Source organism: Vespula vulgaris, chromosome 9, assembly GCF_905475345.1.
Source record: "Vespula vulgaris chromosome 9, iyVesVulg1.1, whole genome shotgun sequence".
In the NCBI taxonomy this organism is placed as follows: Eukaryota; Metazoa; Arthropoda; class Insecta; order Hymenoptera; family Vespidae; genus Vespula; species Vespula vulgaris.
The window spans coordinates 6,291,084-6,315,553 of NC_066594.1; the positions used below are offsets into that span (position 1 = coordinate 6,291,084).

Sequence of the window (24,470 nt, forward strand, 5' to 3'; positions counted from 1 at the left end):
GATAACCGATCGTTTTCTACTTACGAGTTGAATCGCGTAGTTTGAAAAAAAAAGAAAAGAAACAATTAAAAGAAAAAAGAAAAATTTTAAATTCGACCACGAATTTACGTTCGTTCGTTAACGTATCTGTCATAACATAATATACCATATTACATATACATACATACATACATACATATATATATATATATAATACAATTTTTCTTCGAATAACGAATGAGTCACAAGACTGACGCATTGACGTTAATTTTCGATGCGTTTGCTTAATAATTCTCGGAATCATCGATATTTCTCTATATATCAAATATATTATAGAAACATTTCGTATGTACGTTTCAACGTAATTGAAATTAACCAACAAATAAAAAAGAAAAAAGAAACAAATGAATGGTAAAACAAACAAAAAATAAGTTGTAATTTATTACAAGTAAATATCGAACGAGGGGTGCTAAAGATACCCTCAAAAACGTAACGCTTGTGACGATCCTGAAGTTAGAAGGCCAGGGAACGATCGAAACCGGAACGGCGGAGTCGCGACAGTGTTGTCGTCGGACGTGTCTGTTGGTGGTCAAGAGTTGGCGAGTTAAATATTATCTACAAGAAAATAAGAGGGGTCTCCCTTTCTCGTGTGTCGTGGATCTTGTTAACAGTGAGTAACCGTAGCGTTCAACGCACGTTCGTTCGATATCTAACGACTATTTCGACAATTTTTCCTTCTTATTTTATTTTTCTTTTAAATTGAAACGATCCTCGCAGTGGATGGTTTCACTGGAGAAATTTCAAGAAATGGGCGTACTACCTTTTACACGAATTTCACGTCCCCGTTCCGAGTTTCATTTAATCGCGTTTTAACGTAGAAAAACGATTGAATCTATCGACGTTTAAATCGTTCGAATATCTTTCGGTAAGATATAATAAATTATACTCGTGAATTTTAATCGTTATAGTCTGGTTTACCTACGTACGTATCGAGCTAACCTCAAAAAATTATGAACTATAGATGTATATATATTGCGCGAGAGCGTAGGGACATCCAACGGGTGTTTCCCGAAATAGACATGATTCACAACAGAACCGTGGTGAATTGACAGATCCTCTTCTTCTTCTTCTTCTTCTTCTTCTTTTTCTTCTTTTTTTCTTCTTGTTCTTCTTCTTCTTGTACTTCTCGAGTCCGTGAGTCGTTACGCTTCGTTGGATCGCGCCATCCGATTATAATGTTTATTTTTGTTCTCTGACTTTTTTCTTCTTTACGTGATATTGACGAATGATAGTGAACGAGCTGTGTGATTTGGAGGATCGAATGTGAACGTGATTTGTTGTGCTTATGTGAGCTACCTTTTCTTGGAGGTTTTCTTTTTCTTTCTCTCTCTTTTTTTTTTTTCTTATATATAAGTTTTATTTTTATGAGTGCATATCGGATATAGCGAATAAGGTAGGACGATAAGGCTCCGGTTAAGAATTCTACATTGCGAGTATGTATTAGAATCTTTTGTAATCTAACTTTTTTATATCAAGCGTGTTCTGTATTACGAACATAATATTGTCAGTATTAGAATATATTTTTTATGAATCTATTCTCTGCAACGATAAATAAGATACAAGATCAAACATTATATGATCTTGCGAAGAATCTATCTATAAACTATAAGAAATATTATATCGTTTATGATAAAACTATATATGTACGTAGAAAAGAGCTCGTATCGAAATAGCAAGGGAAGTATCGAACGATAAGACAAGGCTCTTCTAAAGAACTTTCTAATATTACTTCAATAGAAACGAATATCTCATTTCATCTTTCTTTGTTCTACCAAGTCTAATCTATATATTTAATTTAAAATATGATTGAGAGAGAAACAGATACCGAGTATAAAATATTTAGTCGTAGACGGTATGTATGACAGGTATAGTTTAATTCACACGCGTGTTAGTTTTTATAAAATCCTTTTGCATATATCAATCTTGCTTCCTTTTCCTCTTCTTCCTCTTTCTTTCTCTCTCTGTTTCTCTCCCAACCATGTTTTCCAAACTTCCTGAAATAACGGAGAGATAAAAGAAGGTGACAACATTATTGCGTAAATTCATAGAGTTTCGTACAAACGACGGAAAGTTAAGTTCCGGTCTAAGTTGTATTAATAGAAAGCTATAGTATAATCGTGTATTGTCGTACGTATATCTATTTAAGTGTGTATCACGTACACATATGCATATATGTACATATATCATACGTAAACGTTTTAAAAAGAAAATAGTAATAGGAGCATTGCGCACGTGAGCGTCCTACGTTCTATCGCATGTACGTAGTACAAGACACCCACATACACATATACATATGCATACACACACACACAAAACGTGTAATGAGATCCACACTTAAAGAAATACTTATACTATTTCGAATGTGTACGTGAGCTTTCCACGAAAGTTATAACGTAGCTACAAAGAAGAGTTTAAACGTGGTCTTAAGCTTTTGAGCTCACTGCCAACTATGATGCATAATCGTGCGATCTGATATCATCGCAGACGAGAGATTTATTCTCGAGACACGCTGCGTTTACATTCCGAGGACGGAATGAGATTAAAGAACGACTACGACGACAACGACAACGACTACAGCAACAACAACGATGACTACGACGACGACATTTCTGAGAGAAAAATTCTTTCATGCATCGAATCGATCACAATTCGTTAACATACTTATCATACTAATTATCTGATCGATTTAAATCACGCTTCTGTGTTCTATCTCGTTGGAAAAGAAAAAGAAAAAATAAGAAATAAGAGACAAATAGAACGTTTAGAAAGTAAAATTAAGATAAAAATAAAGGGACACTTTAACACAATATTTTATAGTATTTTATATATAAATAAAAAATACCGTGGTATGGTATACAATAGTGTTGTATCGGTTTGCAACTACTATTGTGTTATTGAGTTGATAAATAAATAATGTCGGAGTTTGCAGTATTTTATGATATAAAAAAATAAATAACACTATTATACTATAGAATACTATAGTATTGTTTTAGAATTGGCAATATTTTATATGTAAATAAACAATACAGCATGGATAATAATAATAAGAAATAATTTTGGAGAAAAATTGTCAATGAAATATTATTAAATATGCAATATTTTTTATTTAGATATAAAACAATGAAAATAAAACAACGACGTTATTTATTGGTCGAGCTAATAAGATCTTTTTTCTCAACCCCCATTGATAATCAGTTAGTTAAATCGGTTCATTCGAGTCTGCTATTTATGCCTCTTCATATTTATTATGGTAATCCGTATACGTCGATCTTTGGACCTTTTATATCGACAAAAAAAATTACATCAAGCTCGAGATAATTTATCGTTTCTATTAATGAAGATCATATAGTAACGAGTAATAACGTTATATTGACTTTCTTCTTTTACCTATAACATTGTTATTACAAAAAGAAAAAAAAGGAAACTCTAAGCTTCAAAAATTAGAATATTTAATATGATCGACGAAAGCGGTAATTTATTGATACTATAAAAAATAGATCTCCAGAGAAACGTCTCTTGTTAATTAATAATAATTATTATCCGTGATAATGAATATTCATTGTATTGCATAAAAAAATAACTTATTACAATTCTTTTTTCTTTCTTTTTCTTTTTTTAAATTCGTACCTATTCGTATCGTTGAACGCGTTACGAAAAGTCCTATAAAACGATACAAGAAAAAGTATCGAGAAAAAAGAAAGAATAATCTTATAGAACGTTACTGGAGAAAATGAAAAAAAAAAAAAAAAGTATGTACGTTACAGTTTTTTACGTTTCGAGGGTAATCAAACGCGAAGAAAAACAATCTGTATCAATAAAAAGAATGAAAGTCGATATATTATTCTGAACTTTTTATTGCTTTTAACGTAATGCATAAATTTGTAACAAGCGTAAAAAAAAACGTGTGAAAAGAAAACTTTGGAGATATATATATATATATATATATTTTTTTTTTCAAGATTGTGCACGAGACACAGCCTTTCGTGATCGCATGAAAGACAGAGAGTAGCAATCCTATGGTAATCTATGCGTGATGAGGATACATTCATCATACTTACTCGGCAAAAGCATGCTGTGTTTCACGAGCATGTTCGTTGGTTCCACTTAAGAGTTTAAACTATATACATATGCTTTAAAGAGCGCACTGTTTTCTATCTGGTAAATGTCGAGTGTCGTCCTCCCTCGGGTGCATATATGTTCGTTTAAAATACAAGGCGATCCAAACAACCATGATTAAAACAAATCGTACCTATCTTCCTCTTTTTTTGTTTTTGTTTTTTTTTTCAAAAAAAAAAAAAAAATGCTAGAGAAAAAATGCATGAATGGTGGTTTTAAATGGACTACGTTTGCAATTATATATATGTAGATTTTTTTTTTTTCGCAGATGCAATAAAGCACGTGTATTTTTCTATTGCATCATATATACATATATATATATATATTTTTTTTTTCTTTTTCATCTTTTTTCATGGAAATCTTTTTCATTTTTCTTTTCCTTTTTCTTTGTTTCTTTTGCATACGTCGAAAAATAATTATCTAAAGACATATTTTGAAATAACGCCTATATAACGCTCGTAATAACGCAACTACAATCAGCCATATTTCTTTTTCTTGGGTTGGAATTAGAAAAGAAATATTAGAGGAAAGAGATGGATGGTAAAGTTCAAGGTGAATTCAATACGCATATTCACGCTCATCGTATTTTTACATACTCTTGTGAGAATTACACTTGCATAAGAAAAAGAAAAAATATCATCGTAAATATAAATATAGATATATAAAATCATTCATCTTTTTTTTCTTCCTCTAAAACTTTTTTCTAATTTCAAATTAACAAAAAAGAAGAAAAAAAGAACAGTTACAATTATTTGAATCACTCTATACAAGCGTGCATCTATCTCTCTTGAAAATCAGCATCCTTTTCTCTTTCTAATTCGCATATTTATACGTGTGTTGTGTGCTTGTACATTTGTGTGTGTGTGTGTGTGTGTGTGTGTGTGTGTGTGTGTGTGTGTGTGTGTGTGTGTGTACATACGACTCGAAAGCTTTAACTGTGTCTCTCGAAATAAATATGGCGGTAATGTAAACACGAATGGCTTTAATTCTTTTTTCTTTTTCTTTCTTTTTTTTTTTTCAAATTAAATGAAACATAAATTTCTTTTTCTCATTATTTCTTTAACGCATTATGATATTTAATGTCTACTGTTTTTTTTTCTTTTTTTAATTTTCTTAACTTAAAATATCATTGATAAACGATACGAGAAAAAATCATGCTAATTGGGCGTATAAATTTGTGGATGATCTATTATCTAGGCCGTCGTCAGTGAAGCGTCCGGAAAAGGCGCCAAGTCGTCGCGACGCCATTATCGGCGCCCGTACGATGTCGATATAGTTCTGTATATCTACATACAAATAGTAATGTAGTTACTTACTTACTTACTTCGTAACGTCCTCTTTATCTCTTATTTTTTCTCCTTTCTCGAAGATCATTCACTTCATTGCACGTTATTTAAGAAAGAACAAAACTGTTATATACGAGAACAAAAAATTCATTTTCTATGAATTCGTCGTATTAATAGGAACGAAATATTTTCTGCAAAAATTTTTTCCTTTCTTTATCATTAAGTATACCTTTAAATCGTATCAATCCTTTAAATATTTTTTTTTCTCAACATGCTTGTATCAGAATTTGATATTTCGAAGGATGAACGAAAGGATAATTGATTTAATTAATTTGTCGATCACGTCGATATTGTGTCATTAAAATAATGAGTAAAAATAATCCATGTAAAGAGATATGTCGTAGAGCAAAAAAAAAAAAAAAGAAAAAAGATTATTTTTATTGATTCGAAGATGACGGACGAGTTGTATAAAAGAAATTTTGTATTCTCAATTTGTTCATCGAAAAATTATGATCGAACGAATTATGAAAGATCATAATTTTTAATTTTCTTTTCTTTTTTTTTTATGGTTTACAGATTCCAGAGACGTTGTTTCTATATAATCAAGAAGTAACGAGTAAATAGCAATTAATTACGTCAGAGGAAAGGAACGAAATAAAGAAGAAGAGAAAAGAACCAGTGAGTCTATTTATTTTTTTTTTATCTGTCTCTCTCTCTCTCTCTCTCTCTCTCTCTTTTATATTTTTCTTTCTTTCTCTCTTTTTTTTTTTTTAATTTAAATATCGCTCGGGCCATTTTTAGAACACGTACTTACGACGTAGAGTTAACTCACTATCTCGTTTAAATAACACCTAAAATATGATGCACGTCCGCTCCCTTTCCTGTTATTCCCGCTCGTTCGTTCGCATGCAAACCAGACGATGCGTGAAAGTGTTTATTACCCACACGGCACACAACGTATCGCACGTCTCTTTCATTTCATATGCAGGCCTCTCTTTCTCTCTCTCTCTCTCTCTCTCTCTCTCCTTTTCTCTATTACTTTTAATTGTAAAACATGTTGCGTGTCTTACGTGACGTAAAGATCATTAGACTTTTAATATTTCGACTTGGTAGTTCGTGTCGAACGAATTAACGATACCAAACGTAATCGTACATTTCCTTTCATCACATTTCTTATTTATATTTTACATAATTTTTATTATAAAAATGTATTTAAAAAAAGAATATATATATATTATATTTTATAAATTTATATATATATATATGTATGTAATATAGTTATTGAAAATCATATAAAATAAAAGACATAAATCACTGAAGAATTTAATTAATATATTAATTTGTGTTCTGATCCAATATTGCAACTTGAACGTTTTAAATTAAAATGAAATAAAATGGACAAGAGTTTCTAATCTTCCATCTACTTTAGAGTTCTACTTTCTTACTTACTTACTTACTTACTTACTTACTTACTTACTTACTTACTTACTTACTTACTTACTTACTTACTTATTAAATTCGATCGGTTAATCGTAATGCATTTACTTAAGTATATGACAGTAAAAAAAATTTCTTTTAATCAGAAAGATCACATCCTTGTTGGAGATAGTCGCAATGGCCACATTATCTTTACGGATCTCCATTCCGGAGAAAAATGCAACGAAGATGATGCAATTTGATCCAAGTACGTCAGTTTATGATGCCTGTCGTATAATACGAGAAAAATTAGCAGAGGCCAGTAATATGGGACAACGTGAGTCTAATTTATTTACTCTCTTTCTCTCTCTCTCTCTTTCTCTTTCTCTTTACTCTTATCCTCTCTCTTACCCACTCAACCAATCCATAAATTTTTCCATTTGATCTTTAACGATTGTTAATTAATCATTAATCATTATCGATTGTTATCGATTTTCTACTTACGATACCTTTTTTATTTTATTTTATATTTAGCCAAGGATTACGGACTTTTTTTTGCCGACGAGGACGTAAAGAAAGGTGTTTGGCTCGAACCAGTAAGGAATCTCGATTATTATATCTTACGAAACGGCGATCTTTTGGAATATCGTCGTAAACTTCGTACTCTGAGAGTACGAATGTTGGATGGTACATTGAAAACATTGTTGGTAGACGATAGTCAACCTGTCGCTAATCTTATGGTAGTTATATGCACGAAAATTGGGATTACAAATCACGACGAGTATTCTCTTGTACGCGAGCTCGTTGACGAAGAAACGGAAAATCAAAAACCTGGTAACTTTGGTACTTTAACGTTGAAGAGAAGAAAGGAGGACAAAGGTGAGAGAGATGCTAAGATGGATCAATTGAGGAAGAAACTTAAAACTGACGACGAAGGTAATTTAAATACCTAAGTTACTTACTTTATTTAAAAAAAAAAAAAAAATAAAGAAAAAAAAACAGGATAGAAAAACATTTCTAATTTCATTGTTATCGTTGATTTTTTCTAGTTAATTGGATAGATCCAAGTAAGACTCTTCGTGAGCAAGGTATCGACGAATCGGAAACGGTATTATTAAGAAGAAAATTTTTCTTCTCGGATCAGAACATCGACAGTCGGGATCCGGTGCAATTGTCACTTTTATACGTACAAGCAAGGGATGCAATTTTGGATGGTACACATCCGGTTACACAAGAGAAAGCTTGCATCTTCGCTGGTATCCAATGTCAAATACAATTCGGTGATCACAAGGAGGACAAACATAAGCCAGGTTTTTTGGAGTATGTTTCCCCGTTATTATATCTTTACATAATGATTTTTTAAAAATCGTGATTTGACAAAGAAAAAAAAATATATATATACAGAAGAAGACAACATTTTATCCATATATTTATTATTTGTTCGTTCGTAAACAGCTTGAAAGAATTCTTACCGCAATCTTACGTGAAAGTAAAGGGTATCGAGAAGAAGGTATTCGCCGAGCATAAGAAACACGTTGGATTGTCCGAACTCGATGCTAAAGTTTTGTACACGAAAACGGCTAGATCATTGAGCACATACGGTGTCACGTTCTTTTTGGTAAAGGAAAAGATGAAGGGTAAAAATAAACTTGTACCAAGATTGCTCGGTGTAACGAAGGATTCAGTTTTACGATTAGACGAGAAGACCAAAGAAATATTAAAAACGTGGCCATTGACAACCGTCCGACGTTGGGGTGCTTCCCCGAATACGTTCACCCTTGATTTCGGAGATTATTCCGATCAATATTACAGCGTACAAACTACCGAGGCAGAACAAATCTTACAATTGATCGCTGGTTACATAGATATCATATTGAAGAAGCAAAAGGGTAAAGATCATTTTGGTATCGAAGGGGACGAAGGATCAACTATGGTCGAGGATAGTGTGTCACCTTTAAAGTAAGTCTTACACCTTGTCAGATAACAAATGTGTGATAATGTGTTATTGCGAAAATACTTCCTTCTTGCGTGTTATTTAAAGGGGAATCATAATTGATATTAAAAGAAAAAAAAAAAGAAAAGAAAAAAAAAGAAACGAAATTAGCAAGGTTTATGTCATAACTGACATAAGGTTGGTCGGGTATAGATGATCGTATTATTCCTTCACATTTACTTCTTAGTTACCGTGACAAGTGACAAGTCAGTTTTGTCGATTGATCTAATAAAAAAAAATGGAACAGTTTTTAAGAGAACAACAGTGCAAACACGAAAAGTGGCTTTCTAATGCTATGAAAAAGTAGGAGACTTTGAAATCCGATTTGATTTTTATTAACAAATGTCTAATATTTATTTTCTTTTTTCTTTCTTTCTTTTTTTTTCTCTCTCTCTCTCGTTAGAGCGACAATTATGCAACACGAGACTAGTAACGTTGGAAAGGGAAATGTTGAAGCTGTTTCCGTCGCAATACCCGCAGTTATAAGAGCAGGTGGTGATGGTAAGTTGAATAAATATAATTATATGTCATTAAAAATCGTTCGATGCAATCGATGTCCCATAGTTAGAGAAATTAGCATTAATCGTTTCAATTTCATAATTCAATTTATTTTCTTAGCGAGAGAGAGAGAGAGAGAAAGAGAGAGAGAGAGAGAGAGTGAGAGCGAGAGAGAAAGAGAGACACACGTTATATTATCACTTTTAAATCAGAGAACGAACAATTCTTGCACGTTCTATATTTCAATATTTCTTATTATAAAGTTCGTATTACTATTTTGTATATACATGTACGGCTTTTATTGTGTATATATATATATATCTATATATTGGTTATTTTCAGTTACAAAAGCTTTTGTAAATGGCTTCATAAGTAACTTTTTCTTAGTAGTTTCCAAAAAGAATTTTCGTTTTTCTCTCTTCTTTTGTTTGTTTGTTTTTTTTTTTTTTCTTAATTTTTGTTATTATCAAGGATGGACTGTATTTATGGTAAAGCAAAAGACCAGCGAGAAATAATTGTTCTGTAAATATGGGACACAAGAGATCATAGGTTAGACTGCATGATAAAATTTATAGGGGCTCGACCATATGGGACAGGTCACATGGGTGGTGCTCAATACACGACCGTCAGCGGACAAGTCAACATCGCACATGCTCCGCCAATGGTAAGAATGTTAAAAAAAAAAAAAAAAAAAAGAAAAGAAAATGAAACAAAAGCTCGGGCTACAGCTAAAATTGAATTGATTTGATTTTCGAATATCCAGTTTCTATCGGTTCGATTTAATTCTAACGTTGATGTTTCGCGTTAGCAGAGCAGCTACTCTGTGTTTTTGTTGCATCATAACTTCGGTGAAGCATATACATGGATTGCAGGAAGTATCAATATGCTATGATATATGATATAATTATGCATATTCGATTTAGACAATCGGTAGAATAAAGAGATTAAAAAAAAAAATGGAAGAAAAAAAAAGAATGAAAGAAAGAAAGAGGGAAAGAAAAATGAAAGGAAAAAATTCCAAATCTCAAGGAACTAACTAAAAATTGAATTTATTTTCATGCTAGACGTCTACTATTGCGGACACAGAGTAGGTACACCGACGATGCTCCCATTTTTAGTTATTCGCACTATTCTATTGAGTTTACAAATACCGTTTTTACCGTTTATGACATTGTTTCCATTATGTTTTGTACTTCTGCTTGTTCACGAATGTTCAATCAACGAAACTCTCGTAAAATTTTCATTGACATTGCGATTACATTAGTCGTGCATGCATCCGGAATTTTTCTTATGCACTTGTTCGATATTTTTGCAAACGTAAAAGAGTTGTCTTGGAAGTGAATATATATATATATATTTTTTTTCTTTTTTTTAATGGAAATAAATAAACTAATAATATGAGAATCGATGTAACGAAGAAACGCAAATTTTTAGATTTATTAAGATTATACTTTTTTTTTCTTGTTTCTTTTTGAAAAATAGGTGCAACAAACAAAAGTTACATCCGTCCTGTCGGAACCACAGCGTGCCTTACTTTCGACGATAACAGCCGGTCACGAGGTGATCAATATCGCAGAAACGGAACTCTCTTGCAAAGCACAATTACCGGAACTCGGTACCGATCCAGCATCCCTAAAATGGATCGAACAGACCATAGATACGCACAAACAAAATGTTGGCTCTCAGATAGCAGCGATGAACGCAGCTACGGCACAAGTAGTAACGTTGACTTCGGGCCCAGCGGATGACGTCGATCATACGGCCGTAGGTGCAGCGATAACAACCATAGCCACGAATCTTCCTGAAATGACAAAAGGTGTTAGAATGATAGCAGCTTTGATGGAGGATGAATCATCTGGAGAACGTTTACTCGATGCAGCTAGAAAATTGTGTTCCGCTTTCTCAGATCTACTGAAAGCGACGGAACCAGAAACTAAAGAGGTAACGTGTTATTCGATATTTGAATATCAAAAATATAAGTATATTAATAAAGGAAGATAACGATTTAGTTAATGAATGACGAGACGACGGTGTTAGTATTTGTATCGATAGATTAAAAAAATGAATAGTGTTCTGCGTAATTTCTACTCTTTATGGACGATACGTAAACACACAAGTTTCGCGTTAAAAGATCATTTTTAGTTTACCTTGAAACGTATTTAATTTTCTTCTTCTTTTTTGTATTTTAAGAGTGTGCGTTTAGTACTTGCTATCGCTTTAACGAGATCGTAAAGAATGTATGTGCCTTTCGACGTAATCATGTGATATTGGTTTACAGCCAAGGCAGAACTTGTTGAACGCTGCATCACGGGTTGGCGAAGCGTCGCATCAAGTATTGACAACGATCGGCGAGGAAAACGATTCAAATCGAGAATTACAGGATATGTTGCTCGCATTAGCGAAAGCTGTAGCGAACACGACTGCCGCGTTGGTATTAAAAGCGAAAAACATAGCGGCTACCTGCGAGGATTCGGCTACGCAGAACAGAGTAATATCAGCGGCCACGCAATGTGCGTTAGCTACGTCCCAATTGGTAGCTTGTGCGAAAGTGGTAGCACCGACTTTGCACTCGCCCGCTTGTCAAACGCAGTTGATGAACGCCGTGAGAGAGGTAACGAAAGCTGTCGAGGGTTTGGTCGAGGTCTGTAACGAGACCTGTAACGATGAAAACTTATTGAAAGAATTGAGTACGGCAGCGAGCGAAGTCAGCAGAACGTTGAACGATCTTTTGAATCATATTAAAACAGCTACCAGAGGCGAACGTGCAAAGGAATCTATTCAAGAGGGTGCGGTCGAAACGATTCTCGTAGCGACGGATAAACTTTTCGCTAGTACGGGAGACGCCGGTGAAATGGTCAGACAGGCTAGAGTAGTTGGACAAGCTACAGCGCAATTGATTCAAAGTATCAAAGGTGAAGCTGAGAAACAGACCGATCCGGAACAACAGCGACGTCTCTTAGCAGCCGCTAAGATATTGGCCGATGCTACAGCGAAAATGGTAGAAGCCGCTAGACAATGTACGAGCAGCCCGCACGACGCTAAGATGCAAGATCAGCTTAGACAAGCTGCCGAGGAATTAAGAACGGCTACAACGGTAGCCGCTACTCCGGCATTGCGTAGAAAATTGATCGTACGTTTGGAGGCTTGCGCGAAACAAGCCGCATCCACGGCAACTCAATGCATCGCTGCTTCTTCCGGTGCTGTACACCACAACACGAATCACGCGAGTCAGGAGGAATTGAACGTAGAGTGTAGATTGATGGCTCAACACATACCGCATTTAGTCGCTGGAGTAAAAGGGACCCAGGCTCAACCGGACAATCCTACCGCACAACTTAATCTGATTAATGCCGCGGAACAATTTTTACAACCGGGCACTGCCGTAATCAAAGCTGCCAGGGCTGTTTTGCCTACAGTAACCGATCAGGCATCAGCAATGCAACTGAATAATACGTCTCAACAACTTGGTTCCTCGTTGGCCGATTTAAGATCGGCCGTAACACGAGCTAGAGAAGCTTGCGGTGGATTAGAATTAGATGCTGCCGAAGAATTAATTAACAGTTTAAAGGACGAATTGAAAGAATTCTATCAAGCTGTAGAAGCTGCCTCTTTGAGGCCATTGCCCGAGGAAACTATGGAATCTACGGCTTTACGACTTGGCTCGACATCCAAGAATGTTGGATATGCTATGGCACAATTGCTGTCAGCTGCTAAACAAGGAAACGAAAATTATACCGGAAGTGCCGCTAGAGAAACTGCGTCGGCACTTAAAGATCTTACGTATGCTGTACGCGGTGTCGCCGCTACGTCTAATCAACCAGAGACGCAAAAGAAAGTGTTGATGACCGCCGACGACGTAATTCTCCGATCTCTACATCTTGTCCAAGAGGCCAGGCGAGCATTGAAGAATCCAGACAACCCAGAAAATGAAGCGAACTTAGCTGCCGTCGCCAAAGACGTATCGCACTCCTTGAACAAATGTGTCTCTTGTCTGCCTGGTCAGAGAGACGTGGACGATGCTATTCGCACGATAGACGACATGAGTCAAGTTCTTAATATGAATGAGTTCCCGCACACCGATAAGAATTATGGGTAATTATTTATCACAAATTTTTATACGCTTTACGTTTACTAATAGTACGTATTGTTCTCGTTCTACTTGTTATCAACTTTTTACAACGTCTAACTAGATATACAAACTTCAGCTAAACTGAACGATATGACGGAATATTCTAACGTTTGTGTTATCTTTTTTATCTTTTTTACTTTTCTTTTCTTTTTTTTTTTTTACAGACAATTGCAGAATGACCTCAACAATGCGGCTGCCAACTTGAACGACGCCTCTTCGAACGTCGTCTCTTCGGTTCGTTCACCTGTACAATTGGCAAGTTCTTCCAAACAATTTTCAAATGCTTTCGGAGATCTATTAGGCGTTGGTATGGAAATGGCAAGTCAAACCACCGTAGAAACCAGAAGTCAAATGGTGGTTTCTTTGAAAAATGTTAGCATGACGTCCAGTAAGCTTCTCACAACAGCCAAGTCAGTAGCCGCCGATCCTAGCGCGCCGAATGCCAAGAATCAACTTTCTGCTGCTGCACGAGCAGTGACAGATTCAATAAATTACTTAGTCGATGTTTGTACATCAGCAGCACCAGGACAAAATGAATGCGATAACGCTATAAGAAACATTCAATCGATGGCATCTCTTTTGGATAATCCTAGCGAACCTATATCCGATGCGTCGTACTTCGAGTGTTTGGAAATTGTTATGGAGAAGAGTAAAAGTCTCGGAGATGGTATGACGGGTATCGCGAATCATGCAAAGAAATCGGAACACGAACAGTTTTCGGTAGCCGTTAGAGGAGTCTCATCATCGATTTGCGGATTAATTGAAGCCGCTGCTCAAGCGGCGTATTTGGTAGGTGTTAGCGATCCTACATCGGTAGCTGGAAAACCTGGCCTCGTAGATCAAGCACAATTCCTGAGAGCCGCTCAAGCGATTCACACTGGTTGTCAGAGTCTTGGTAATCCAACGAGTACTCAACAGCAGGTATTATCGGCGGCTACGATGATAGCCAAACATACCAGTGCATTGTGCAATGCTTGCCGTCAAGCATCTAGTAAAACCAGTAATCCAGTTGCCAAACGTCACTTCGTACAATCGGCAAAGGACGTAGCGAATTCAACCGCTTCCTTGGTAAAAGAAATAAAGGCACTCGATCAGAACTATTCCGAGATAAATCGTGAGAAATGTGCGGAAGCGACGAAGCCCCTTTTGGAGGCTGTCGACAATCTTTGCACGTTCGCGAGTTCCCCGGAATTCGCTAGTCAACCGGCTAAAATATCCGTCGCGGCTAGGGCAGCTCAGGAGCCTATAACGAGCGCTGGGAAAGCTATCATCGGTGGTTCCTGCGCGATGGTACAAGTTGCGAAAAGTTTGGCCATATCGCCGAAAGATCCGCCAACCTGGCAACTGTTAGCCAACAACAGCAAAAACGTAAGCGACTCGATCAAGTCGTTGGTCGCATCGATACGTGACAAAGCGCCAGGACAAAAGGAATGCGAGGCCGCGATAGAAAAGCTTTCAGCTAGAATCCGTGAACTGGATACGGCCTCTCTCAGTGCCGTTTCACAGGCCCTTGTACCAAGACGCGATAACACTGTACAAGGTTTCACCGACCAAATGGAGAGTAGCGCGAGCGAATTGCGAGAGAAATTGGAACCGTTGCGTAACGCTGCGAAATACGAAGCCGAAAATGTCGGACATTCCGTTAATCAAGTTGCATTGTACTGCGAGCCCTTGGTATCATGCGCCATTGGTGCCGCATCTAACATGGTACATTCGAAACAACAAATGGTATTGCTCGATCAGACCAAGACGGTAGCAGAATCAGCTTTACAATTGATATACGTTACCAAAGAATCGGGTGGAAATCCTAACGCAACATCTCTTCACGCGGAAGTGGACGAAACCGTCGAATCCATGAAAGACGCGTTACACGAGTTACAAAACACATTGGAAACAATATCAACGTCTAACGGAATTGTTACAGGCTTGATCGATACCATCTCACGAGCTATGGTCAGGCTAGAGGATCATAGAATGTCTACGATCGATACGGTCGACTCTTATGTCGATTATCAAACGAGGATGGTCGAGGCGGCTAAAGAAATCGCAAGACTCGCACAGGAAATGGTAAGACAAATCATGAAGAATTCCTATTACGCAAATTTATTAATAATGCGTTATTATCTCCGTAAAAGTGTGTACCGTCAAAGTAAATCTAATGTTAAATAAACCGTTCTTTCGACAGTCGACGAAATCTAGTACGGACGTGGCCAGATTGGGACCGCTTGCAGTAGATATCTCTCACAAATATACACAGCTCGCCCGAGACACTTCAGGTGCATCGGCCGCGGCCTCGAACGCTGACGTTTCAACTAGATTAAGAACCGGTGTTCAAGAACTTGGACAGACCTGTATCGACATAGTACGCGCAGCTGGAACCTGTCAAATGTCACTCGGTGACGTCTACACGCAACGGGAGGTAGCCGAACACAGTAAGATCGTCACGGAGAAGGTCTCTCAAGTTTTGGCCGCTCTACAAGCTGGTTCGCGCGGTACGCAGGCATGTATCAATGCTGCGAGTACGGTATCCGGTATAATCGGTGACCTTGACACAACCATCATGTTCGCTACCGCTGGAACTCTGCACGCGGAGAACGAAGGTGACACGTTCGCCGATCATCGCGAAAACATATTGAAGACTGCTAAAGCTTTGGTGGAAGATACGAAAACGTTGGTTGCTGGTGCTGCTTCCTCGCAAGAACAATTAGCCGTAGCTGCACAAAATGCTGTCTCGACGATCGTACAACTCGCCGAAGTAGTGAAATACGGTGCTGCCAGTCTTGGTAGTCAAAATCCTGAGGCACAGGTTATGCTTATCAACGCTGTTAAAGATGTAGCCTCCGCGTTAGGCGATCTCATACACGCGACCAAAGCTGCAAGTGGCAAACCTATCAACGATCCCAGCATGGCACATTTAAAGGATTCCGCGAAGGTAAGAGAATGTGAAAAGAACAAGAAAAAACGAACGTTGACCTTTCTCACGTCCTTGGTCACCATTACACACGACCTTACCTGACTCATTCACCTATTTCTACCTGTACCTTCTCCGTCGTTATGTTCGTGACTATAGCGATTGATCTAATCGGAAGATTGATCTAATGAGAAGTTCGAGAACTGGCGGACTTCGTGTTCTCGCTTGTCTTCTTTCTTTTTTTTCTCTCTCTTTTTTCTTTTTTTTTTTCCTTTTCTTTCTTTTTCTTTTTTTTTTACGTTAACCCGCTGAAGCTGCAGCTTTATCGAGGAACGAGACGCATCTATCTATCTAACTAAATGTATTAACGATTGTGCGAAAAAAGGAAATAGTATTAGAACATTCTAAACAATAGGATAGAAAGTGACTAAAAACAGTGTGATTATCAAATACACGTTTAATCTGGCACGTGATCTATGTGTGTTGATCTAACGATGGCAGTAGGAGCAACCACGAATGAGCGTAACCACGTTAAGTCGCAAGGCGTTTTAACTAATTGCATTCATCGATGTTTTTCTTTTTTTTTTCTTTTTTTTTTGTTTCTTTTTTTTTTCTCAATAGAATTAACGCATGATACATTCGTTTAATCAACGTCTTTCTTCTTGACTAACCTTTTTCTTTTTTTTTTCTTTCTTACGAAAATGCTTCTTACCACGTTTCCTCACACTTTTTGGGGTGGACTTTAATTGACATCACTTTACACGTATTCTTTTTTTCATCATCTCATATCTAACTAATTCAAACAATATTTTCATCGATCTATCATCTCCAAAATCTCTACGTAACTCTCTCGGTTATAATGAAAACGTGAAAAGAAAAAAAAAAAAAAAAAAGAGAGAGAGAAAAGAGTCCCCGAGAATGAAAAAGAAAAAAAGTAGAAACAATGAGAATTCGTCGATAGACCAAAATTCGTAGGAACGCCATTAAAGTCCACCTTGAAGAAAAATCATTAATTAATTTTGTTTATATATATATATATATATATATATATATATTTGTATATTGATGTGTGTGACATATACAATAATAATGTTTGGCTAGTTGTTTCATTATTTATTTTTTGTTTTTATTTTTTGTTGTTAATTTTGTTTTGTTCTCTCTCAGGAAACGTACGCGCGTTATATTTATTTTTCTCTTCGCTCAAAAGATACAACAATAATCTAATCGCTTTTTCTTCTTTCTTTTTTTTTTTCTTCCTCTTCTTCTTCTTCTTCTTCTTTATTTTTTGTTTTAATAAAAGGGATGATTCATAATCCCTTAGCCGTGCATAGTAACCATGTATTATTTATGTCACAATATACGTACGGTGGACTTTGATAACGACGTTTCATTCACGACTTTTGGTCTGGGCGATCTGGCTAGGTCTTAGAACAACAGCTGCAGCAACAATTCGTGCCTCTGAGTGACTTCGGCGGTTCGGATTCCGATTGGTTCGTGTCCGACCAAGAAGAGGAACTGATACGTCTGCTATCCGTCTCCGAGAGCAATCAACCGGCTCAACCAACCTCCGATTTAGTGTTACTAATGTAGTAACATACGCGCATACGAGTCCACGTTATTACCACGTTATTGTATAGGACGATGGTGTAGTTCTAGCTAGAGATGCAAAAACAGAAAAAGAAGAAAAAAAGAAAAAAAAAGTGTAAAAATATAAAACGGAAGTGGTATCTGGACACCGTAGTATATGGACTCTGCTCGTAGTTATTCATTTTCAAGTTACATGCGTGCGTCACGTTTGTTTGCATTGATCGCATTTGAAAAAGAAAAGAAAGAGAGAGACAGAGATACAGAGAGAAAGAAAGAAAGAAAGAAAGAAAGAGATAATCGCTGATTTTAGGACACAGCTTGGAAATCTCAAACAAGATAATAGACGATTGAATAATCAAGAACAAAAGATAAGACTGACAGTTTTCTCTGCATTTAAATTTTCTGCCCAACTGCATGTGACCATCATCGTAATAAGTTCAACTGTTGTATGGATACTATAGTTAAAGATAATTAGGACGATCTAAACTATCTCTCTCGTGCATCAATTCTCATTTGTCTGAAGAAAATATAATATCGAGAAGAACGATAACTTAATGTTATAAATCTTGTTGATATATATATATATATATATATATATATATATATATATATTGCCGTTGAAATTTCTTTTACGTACTTATACTATAAAATTAGTATATTCTATAACATGATATAAATGAAGATCGTTTTGAACACTCTTGTACCTGTTTTCTGTAATAGAATTTTATCCATTCCGCAAGAATCCAAACGAAACGATTATACTTTCTACTACTTCTTCTTCTTCTTTTTTATTATTTTTTTTATTTTTTTTAACGACCGTTAGATACTTCAGATGTGTCTTTCCGTGACTCAACACTGGGTATGTACATCGTAATCATAAGCAGTGTGTACGCTTCAGGCAATCTCACTGACGAATATCTCTTAATCAGATCTCTCGCGAGCTGTGTTGGCATACTCGATTAAAAGCTTGAAAAAAAGAAAAATAAAGAAAAAAAGGTATTGAAAAGACAGAAATAATAATAAAAAACGAAAGATATAAAAAAATATATATACATATATACACACATATATATATGTGTATATATATATATATATACACACACAAATTAATAAAAACCCATCAATATTCTCGACTCGTACTTCGAGCAACAACTAACTAACACAAAAAAAGGCCGGCTATCATTGCCCTAACAAATCACATAATATCACATCGCATCAAATATATCATATCATACCAAATCATATCATATATCATATCACACGAGTTATTTTATTACCGCTCGCTTTTCTTTGATTCCTTTTATATATTTATACCGTAGAAATTGACACCTAAGGAATTTGATTAACTCGAATTAGATTTAACGTACATGGTAAAACATTGTTTTACCATTGCCAATGCAATATTCGTTACATCTTCTCGTTTAAACTTACCCATTACCTTATACATGTATATATATATCTCGATCCTTAGGTGATGGTGACGAATGTGACATCGTTGCTGAAAACCGTTAAGGCTGTAGAGGATGAACACACGCGTGGTACCCGTGCCTTGGAATCGACGATCGAAGCCATTGCACAGGAAATTCGTGCACTGAGTACATCGGAAGGTCAAAGGAGCAACGTTACGCCTGAGGAATTGGTACGTTGTACCAAGAGTATAACAATCTCAACGGCGAAAGCGGTGGCCGCTGGTAACAGTTGTAAACAAGACGACATCATAGCTGCTGCAAATATGGGCAGGAAGTCGATAAGCGACATGCTGATGATTTGCAAGGGGGCCGCCTACAACTGTGCGGAAACGGCCGAGCTAAGGGACAGAACTTTGCAGGCAGGCCATGACGTTGCTATGAACTACAGAGAGCTCCTTCAGGCGATACTTCAGATAGCGTCTAGATCGGGCGACGCTAAGCATACACTACCACCAATATCTCGGAAGATCGCTCAAAGCGTCACGGAATTGGTGGCCGTCGCTGAGTTATTGAAAGGAAACGACTGGGTCGATCCTGACGATCCCACTGTAATCGCTGAAAACGAACTGTTGGGTGCAGCTGCCAGTATCGACGCTGCTGCGAAGAAGCTAGCGAGTCTTAGACCAAGAAGAAGTATTCAGGTAAGTCGTACGAATGTAAATTATTTCTTTTTAATATGTCGTCGATAAATGACGATATTGATTTGGCAGTGAATAGTTGAATAGTAAATGTGAAAATAAAAATATTCTATTATATATAATATATATATACTGTATATATAATATATATAAATATTCTGAGTTTTATATATATATATACATAAAACTTTCTATTTTTTCTTCTTTTATATATGTATAAATATTTCTTTGATATTTCTTTATCTATATGCACATTAATTTTATATAGTTATATATAGAACTATATACAGTATAATATAATAATAATAACACAATTCTAAGTTATATTTATTTACATTTTTTCTTAGGAGGCCAACGAAGATATGAATTTCGACGACATGATCTTAGAAGCGGCCAAATCTATCGCCGCTGCTACGTCCGCTCTCATCAAAGCGGCCAGTGCTGCCCAAAGAGAATTAATCGCAACCGGTAAAGTATCACGAACACCTTTAACCAGCTCCGATGATGGTCAATGGTCAGAAGGATTAATATCAGCAGCAAGGATGGTAGCCGCAGCTACTCATAGTCTCGTTGAATCTGCAAATGCTTTGGTACAAGGTGTCAGTTCTGAAGAAAAATTGATTTCAAGCGCTAAACAAGTTGCCAGTAGTACCGCTCAACTTTTGGTTGCGTGCAAGGTCAAAGCTGATCCAGACAGCGATAGTACCAAACGTTTACAAGCGGCTGGTAACGCTGTGAAACGTGCAACAGATAATCTCGTGCGTGCTGCACAACAAGCTATTCAACAGGAGGAGGATCGTTCCTTGATTTTAAATCGTAGAATGGTCGGTGGTATAGCACAAGAAATCAATGCAAGATCAGAGGTTTTACGTATAGAACGTGAACTCGAGGAAGCTCGAGGCAGACTCACTGCCATTAGACAAGCCAAATACAAAGGATCTTCTTTGTCTTATATACAAGAACGTGAAATGTCATACGAAAAATGTACTCGTACCTTCGACAAGAATTATGTCGTGCAAATGTAATTCGATAGAAAAGCATCGATCTTCGCGTCATCGAAATCCATCGACTTATTTACAAACGCCGTGACCAAATTTTTTTTACTCTTTTTTTCTTTTCTTTTTCTTTTCTTTTCTCTTTCTCTCTCTCTCTTTTTTTTTCTTTTTTTTTCTTTTTTTTTTTGCAATCAAATTTTGATTTACGAAAAAGGAAAGAAAAGATCAGACCGATACGTATTAAAATGTTTAATGTCGTGTTTTATTAACAAAGTCTTGTCGATGTAATCGATCAGATATTTTCATTCTGCTTTCACTCCGTTCATTCCATCAATTTTTTTTTCCTTTTTCTCTTTTTTTTTTCTTTTTTCTTTCTGTCTTTCTTTTTTTTTTTTTTTTTTTGTATCTCTAGATCGAAACGTTCCAACGTCCAACTTAAAATTTCCAGATTCGCGTAAGATGTCACGATTGCTCGTAGATATATTTTATCTTACTTAATAGTTCTATTATTTTCTTTTTTTCTTTTTTTTTCTAATTTTATATTAACCGACGTACATTTTTTGTTATATCCATGAACGATTAATATTTTTATTGGGTACGGTAAAGAAAGAGAGAAAGAGAGAGAAAATTAATGATATTGAAATAAATATAACCGAGAATTCACATAATTTATTTCTCTTGTATTACTTGGCTGATTGAAATCATATTGTTCTGACGCATAACCGTAGTGCGTAGGCGAGTTTAAACCAATAAGAATTATGCGAGGGCGGAGGATAATGAACATGCATATGCATTTCCTTTACGAACGAAATCGTCATTTCTCTTTCTCTCTTTTTTCTTTTTTTTTAATTTTTTACATGACCAAATTTTGTTAACTGGTAAAAAAGCTAAATTTAAAATTCATTAAAAACGAAAATTTAAGAGGTATGTACATACTTTCGTAAAGTTATTTCAAATAGCTAGAGAGATGCTTTTCTGATATTTTTTGCATATTTGCTATTTTCTTTATCAGGTTCAATCATTTTTTTCCCTTTAAAGAAAACATACTATCATATCCATTAATTGAATTTCTAAACGGTAACAAAAAGTGTCCTTAAATAAAAGATTATAATGCGTGTGCTTTCATTATTATTATTATTATCATTATTAGTATTATTATTAGCTTTGTATATGTAATTGCGAATAATTGTTGCAAATAACATAGACTATAATTAAGTAAGTAATCTATTATTATTGTTATTATTATTATTATAAATGATATTAGGGAAGATTTTTTTTTTTTAGTTACCGCCGATTTCTTTTAGCTTTCTTCTATTTTTTTTTTCTTTTTCTTTCTTTTTTGATTTATTTTAATTTTAGCTTTAGCTTTTAATATAATATCGTAAGAAGAACGAATTAACAAGAAGCGCAACATATCAATGTTATTTTATTCATTTTCTTAGGAAGCGTGAATTCACGCTCGTTGTCTGCACGTAACACTTTCCGTTCTTTTTAATTTAACACGAATCGTATTCTTCATTCACAGTGCTTTGCTTGTCATAGATCAATCATTTATATATATATATACAAATATGATATATACAGAGTGGTCCATATTATTATCTACAATTATTTTTTTGTTCTTTCTCTTTTTTTTGAAATGGAAAAAAAAATGTAGAATTCCATATGAGATAGTAAAGAACTAAAGCATAAAAATTGTAATAATAATAATAATAATAATCGAACAAATTTTAATGGCACACATTATTCCCTTGAATTTATTTAAACGACAATATATGTTTAAGATACATTTGAAACTTTTTCTTTTTATTTTAATTGTAATTATTATTTTATAAGAATATTCCTTATCAAAGGGATTCCAGTTAGATGAACCACTCTATAATATATTATATGTTTCTTTGCAATTTGCTTATCATCGTTAAGTAATATCTCTTGAGTTATGTAGATAGATTAAGATTAAATTCCTGTAAGAGAGTGAAAGAGAAAGAGAGAGAAAGATATATATATATATATACATATAATATTATAAATGAGATCGCTTATAAATGATCGATTAGTGCAATTATTAGTCTTTCGTAATATAATAATAATCTATGTATGTGTAAATAATAGTTGCAGGTTTTTTTAACGCGAGTTAAAAAAGAGAAAAAGGAAAAAAAAAAGAAAGAAAACAAAATTGGCTGAATAAAAGTGAAATAGAGCGAGTGAGAGAGAGAGAGAGAGAGAATGAGTGTATGTGTGTCTTAAAATTTGATAATTATGGCTAATATTTAATTTATATATTTTCCACGTGCAGAGATACGGAACTTCATCGGTTTATCATGAGAAAGTTCAAGAGTTTGATATAATGTTCGATAATTATGATAAATATACATATATACATATATATATATATATTTTTCTTTTCTAAATGGGATAGAAAAAAATCTCTGTTGAGAAATAGCTAATATGAGACTCTTCCAAAACAAAATAAGTGTCCCTGACGATACCAGATATCGAAAAGATCAAAGGTGACATTCATACATTGATATACGTTATATACATATGTGGAAGAGTGCCATAATGTAGAAACCATAACAATGACTAATTCAATCATATATATATATGTGTATGTGTGTGTGTGGGCGTGCGTATGTGTACGTATATGTGCGTACACGCGTATACACAAGAGAGCAATGGCTTCTATTATTGCGACAATGCATTATTTTGAGAATATGGATTATATACAGGATGTTTTTAATCATATATATATATATATAAAATTAAAATTAGCATTTTTAATAAACGAAAATAAATGAACTTAAGTTTCGATAATAAAGAAGACTTTTAAACATTCCGCATTTGTTAATTAAACGTAGGGAAAATTATAAAAGTTAAATATCTTTTTTATATCATTATTTTTTTGTTCTTTTTTTTTTTTTTTGTTCTTTTTTCTTACAAACTTAACTTATTTATATATATCATGTTCGATAATATTCTTCGAGAATTATTATATTTTCTTCTTTCTTTTCTTCTTTTTATCTCTTTAACCTACATCGTTGTCATCGTTGGAATCGTAAGAAGAAAGAAACAATACATCGATGATAGGATTAAAAAAAATTAAAAAAAAAATTAAAGATTTCAGAGAGAGAGAGAGAGAGAAAGAGAGAATAAATTCGTCGGCAATAAAAATAAGTTGAAAATAGATCCTTTTCACGTCGTCCTGTAAGATTTCAATGCCTTTTCTACGAACCTCGGCAATACGAACGCTGCTTTGTGTACTTCACTACTGTAATACCTTAAATTCATTTTATCCAATTCTTCTTCCGTGAATATCCTCTTTGGTACCTTGAAATTGGTTTCCTACAAAAGACGATATACAAAAAGAAAGGTATACCATTTAGATTTTAACGA

The 24,470-nt window shown here is 35.0% G+C and overlaps 2 protein-coding genes across 24 annotated transcripts in view; one reads left to right on the forward strand and one right to left on the reverse strand.

Annotated features, from left to right (window-relative positions):
- The first annotated feature begins 515 nt into the window (after window positions 1–515).
- On the forward strand, window positions 516–23,910 carry LOC127066100 (talin-1). 12 transcript variants are annotated; one of them, XM_050999406.1, is made up of 15 exons: window positions 521–649; window positions 3,999–4,058; window positions 6,018–6,119; window positions 7,025–7,194; window positions 7,392–7,793; window positions 7,907–8,177; window positions 8,313–8,816; window positions 9,254–9,351; window positions 9,924–10,012; window positions 10,831–11,289; window positions 11,627–13,440; window positions 13,642–15,544; window positions 15,663–16,409; window positions 19,447–20,085; window positions 20,430–23,910. In XM_050999406.1, exons 4-15 carry the CDS (start codon window positions 7,056–7,058, stop codon window positions 21,105–21,107), a joined length of 7,743 nt encoding a protein of 2,580 aa, XP_050855363.1. In that variant the 5' UTR covers window positions 521–649; window positions 3,999–4,058; window positions 6,018–6,119; window positions 7,025–7,055; the 3' UTR covers window positions 21,108–23,910. The 12 variants fall into 12 exon arrangements, with proteins under 12 accessions (XP_050855359.1, XP_050855365.1, XP_050855369.1 ...); XM_050999402.1 differs by lacking the exon at window positions 3,999–4,058 and having other exon boundaries at window positions 516–649; XM_050999408.1 differs by lacking the exon at window positions 3,999–4,058 and having other exon boundaries at window positions 516–649; window positions 7,029–7,194.
- LOC127066113 (spermidine synthase) overlaps window positions 21,312–24,470 on the reverse strand; it is a 38,662-nt gene continuing 35,503 nt past the window's right edge. For all 12 annotated transcript variants that reach the window (XM_050999453.1, XM_050999452.1, XM_050999451.1 and 9 more), the window contains one exon: window positions 21,312–24,419. In XM_050999453.1, the coding sequence (XP_050855410.1) occupies window positions 24,270–24,419 (150 nt within the window). In that variant the 3' untranslated portion in view covers window positions 21,312–24,269. The remainder of the gene's footprint in view (window positions 24,420–24,470) is intronic.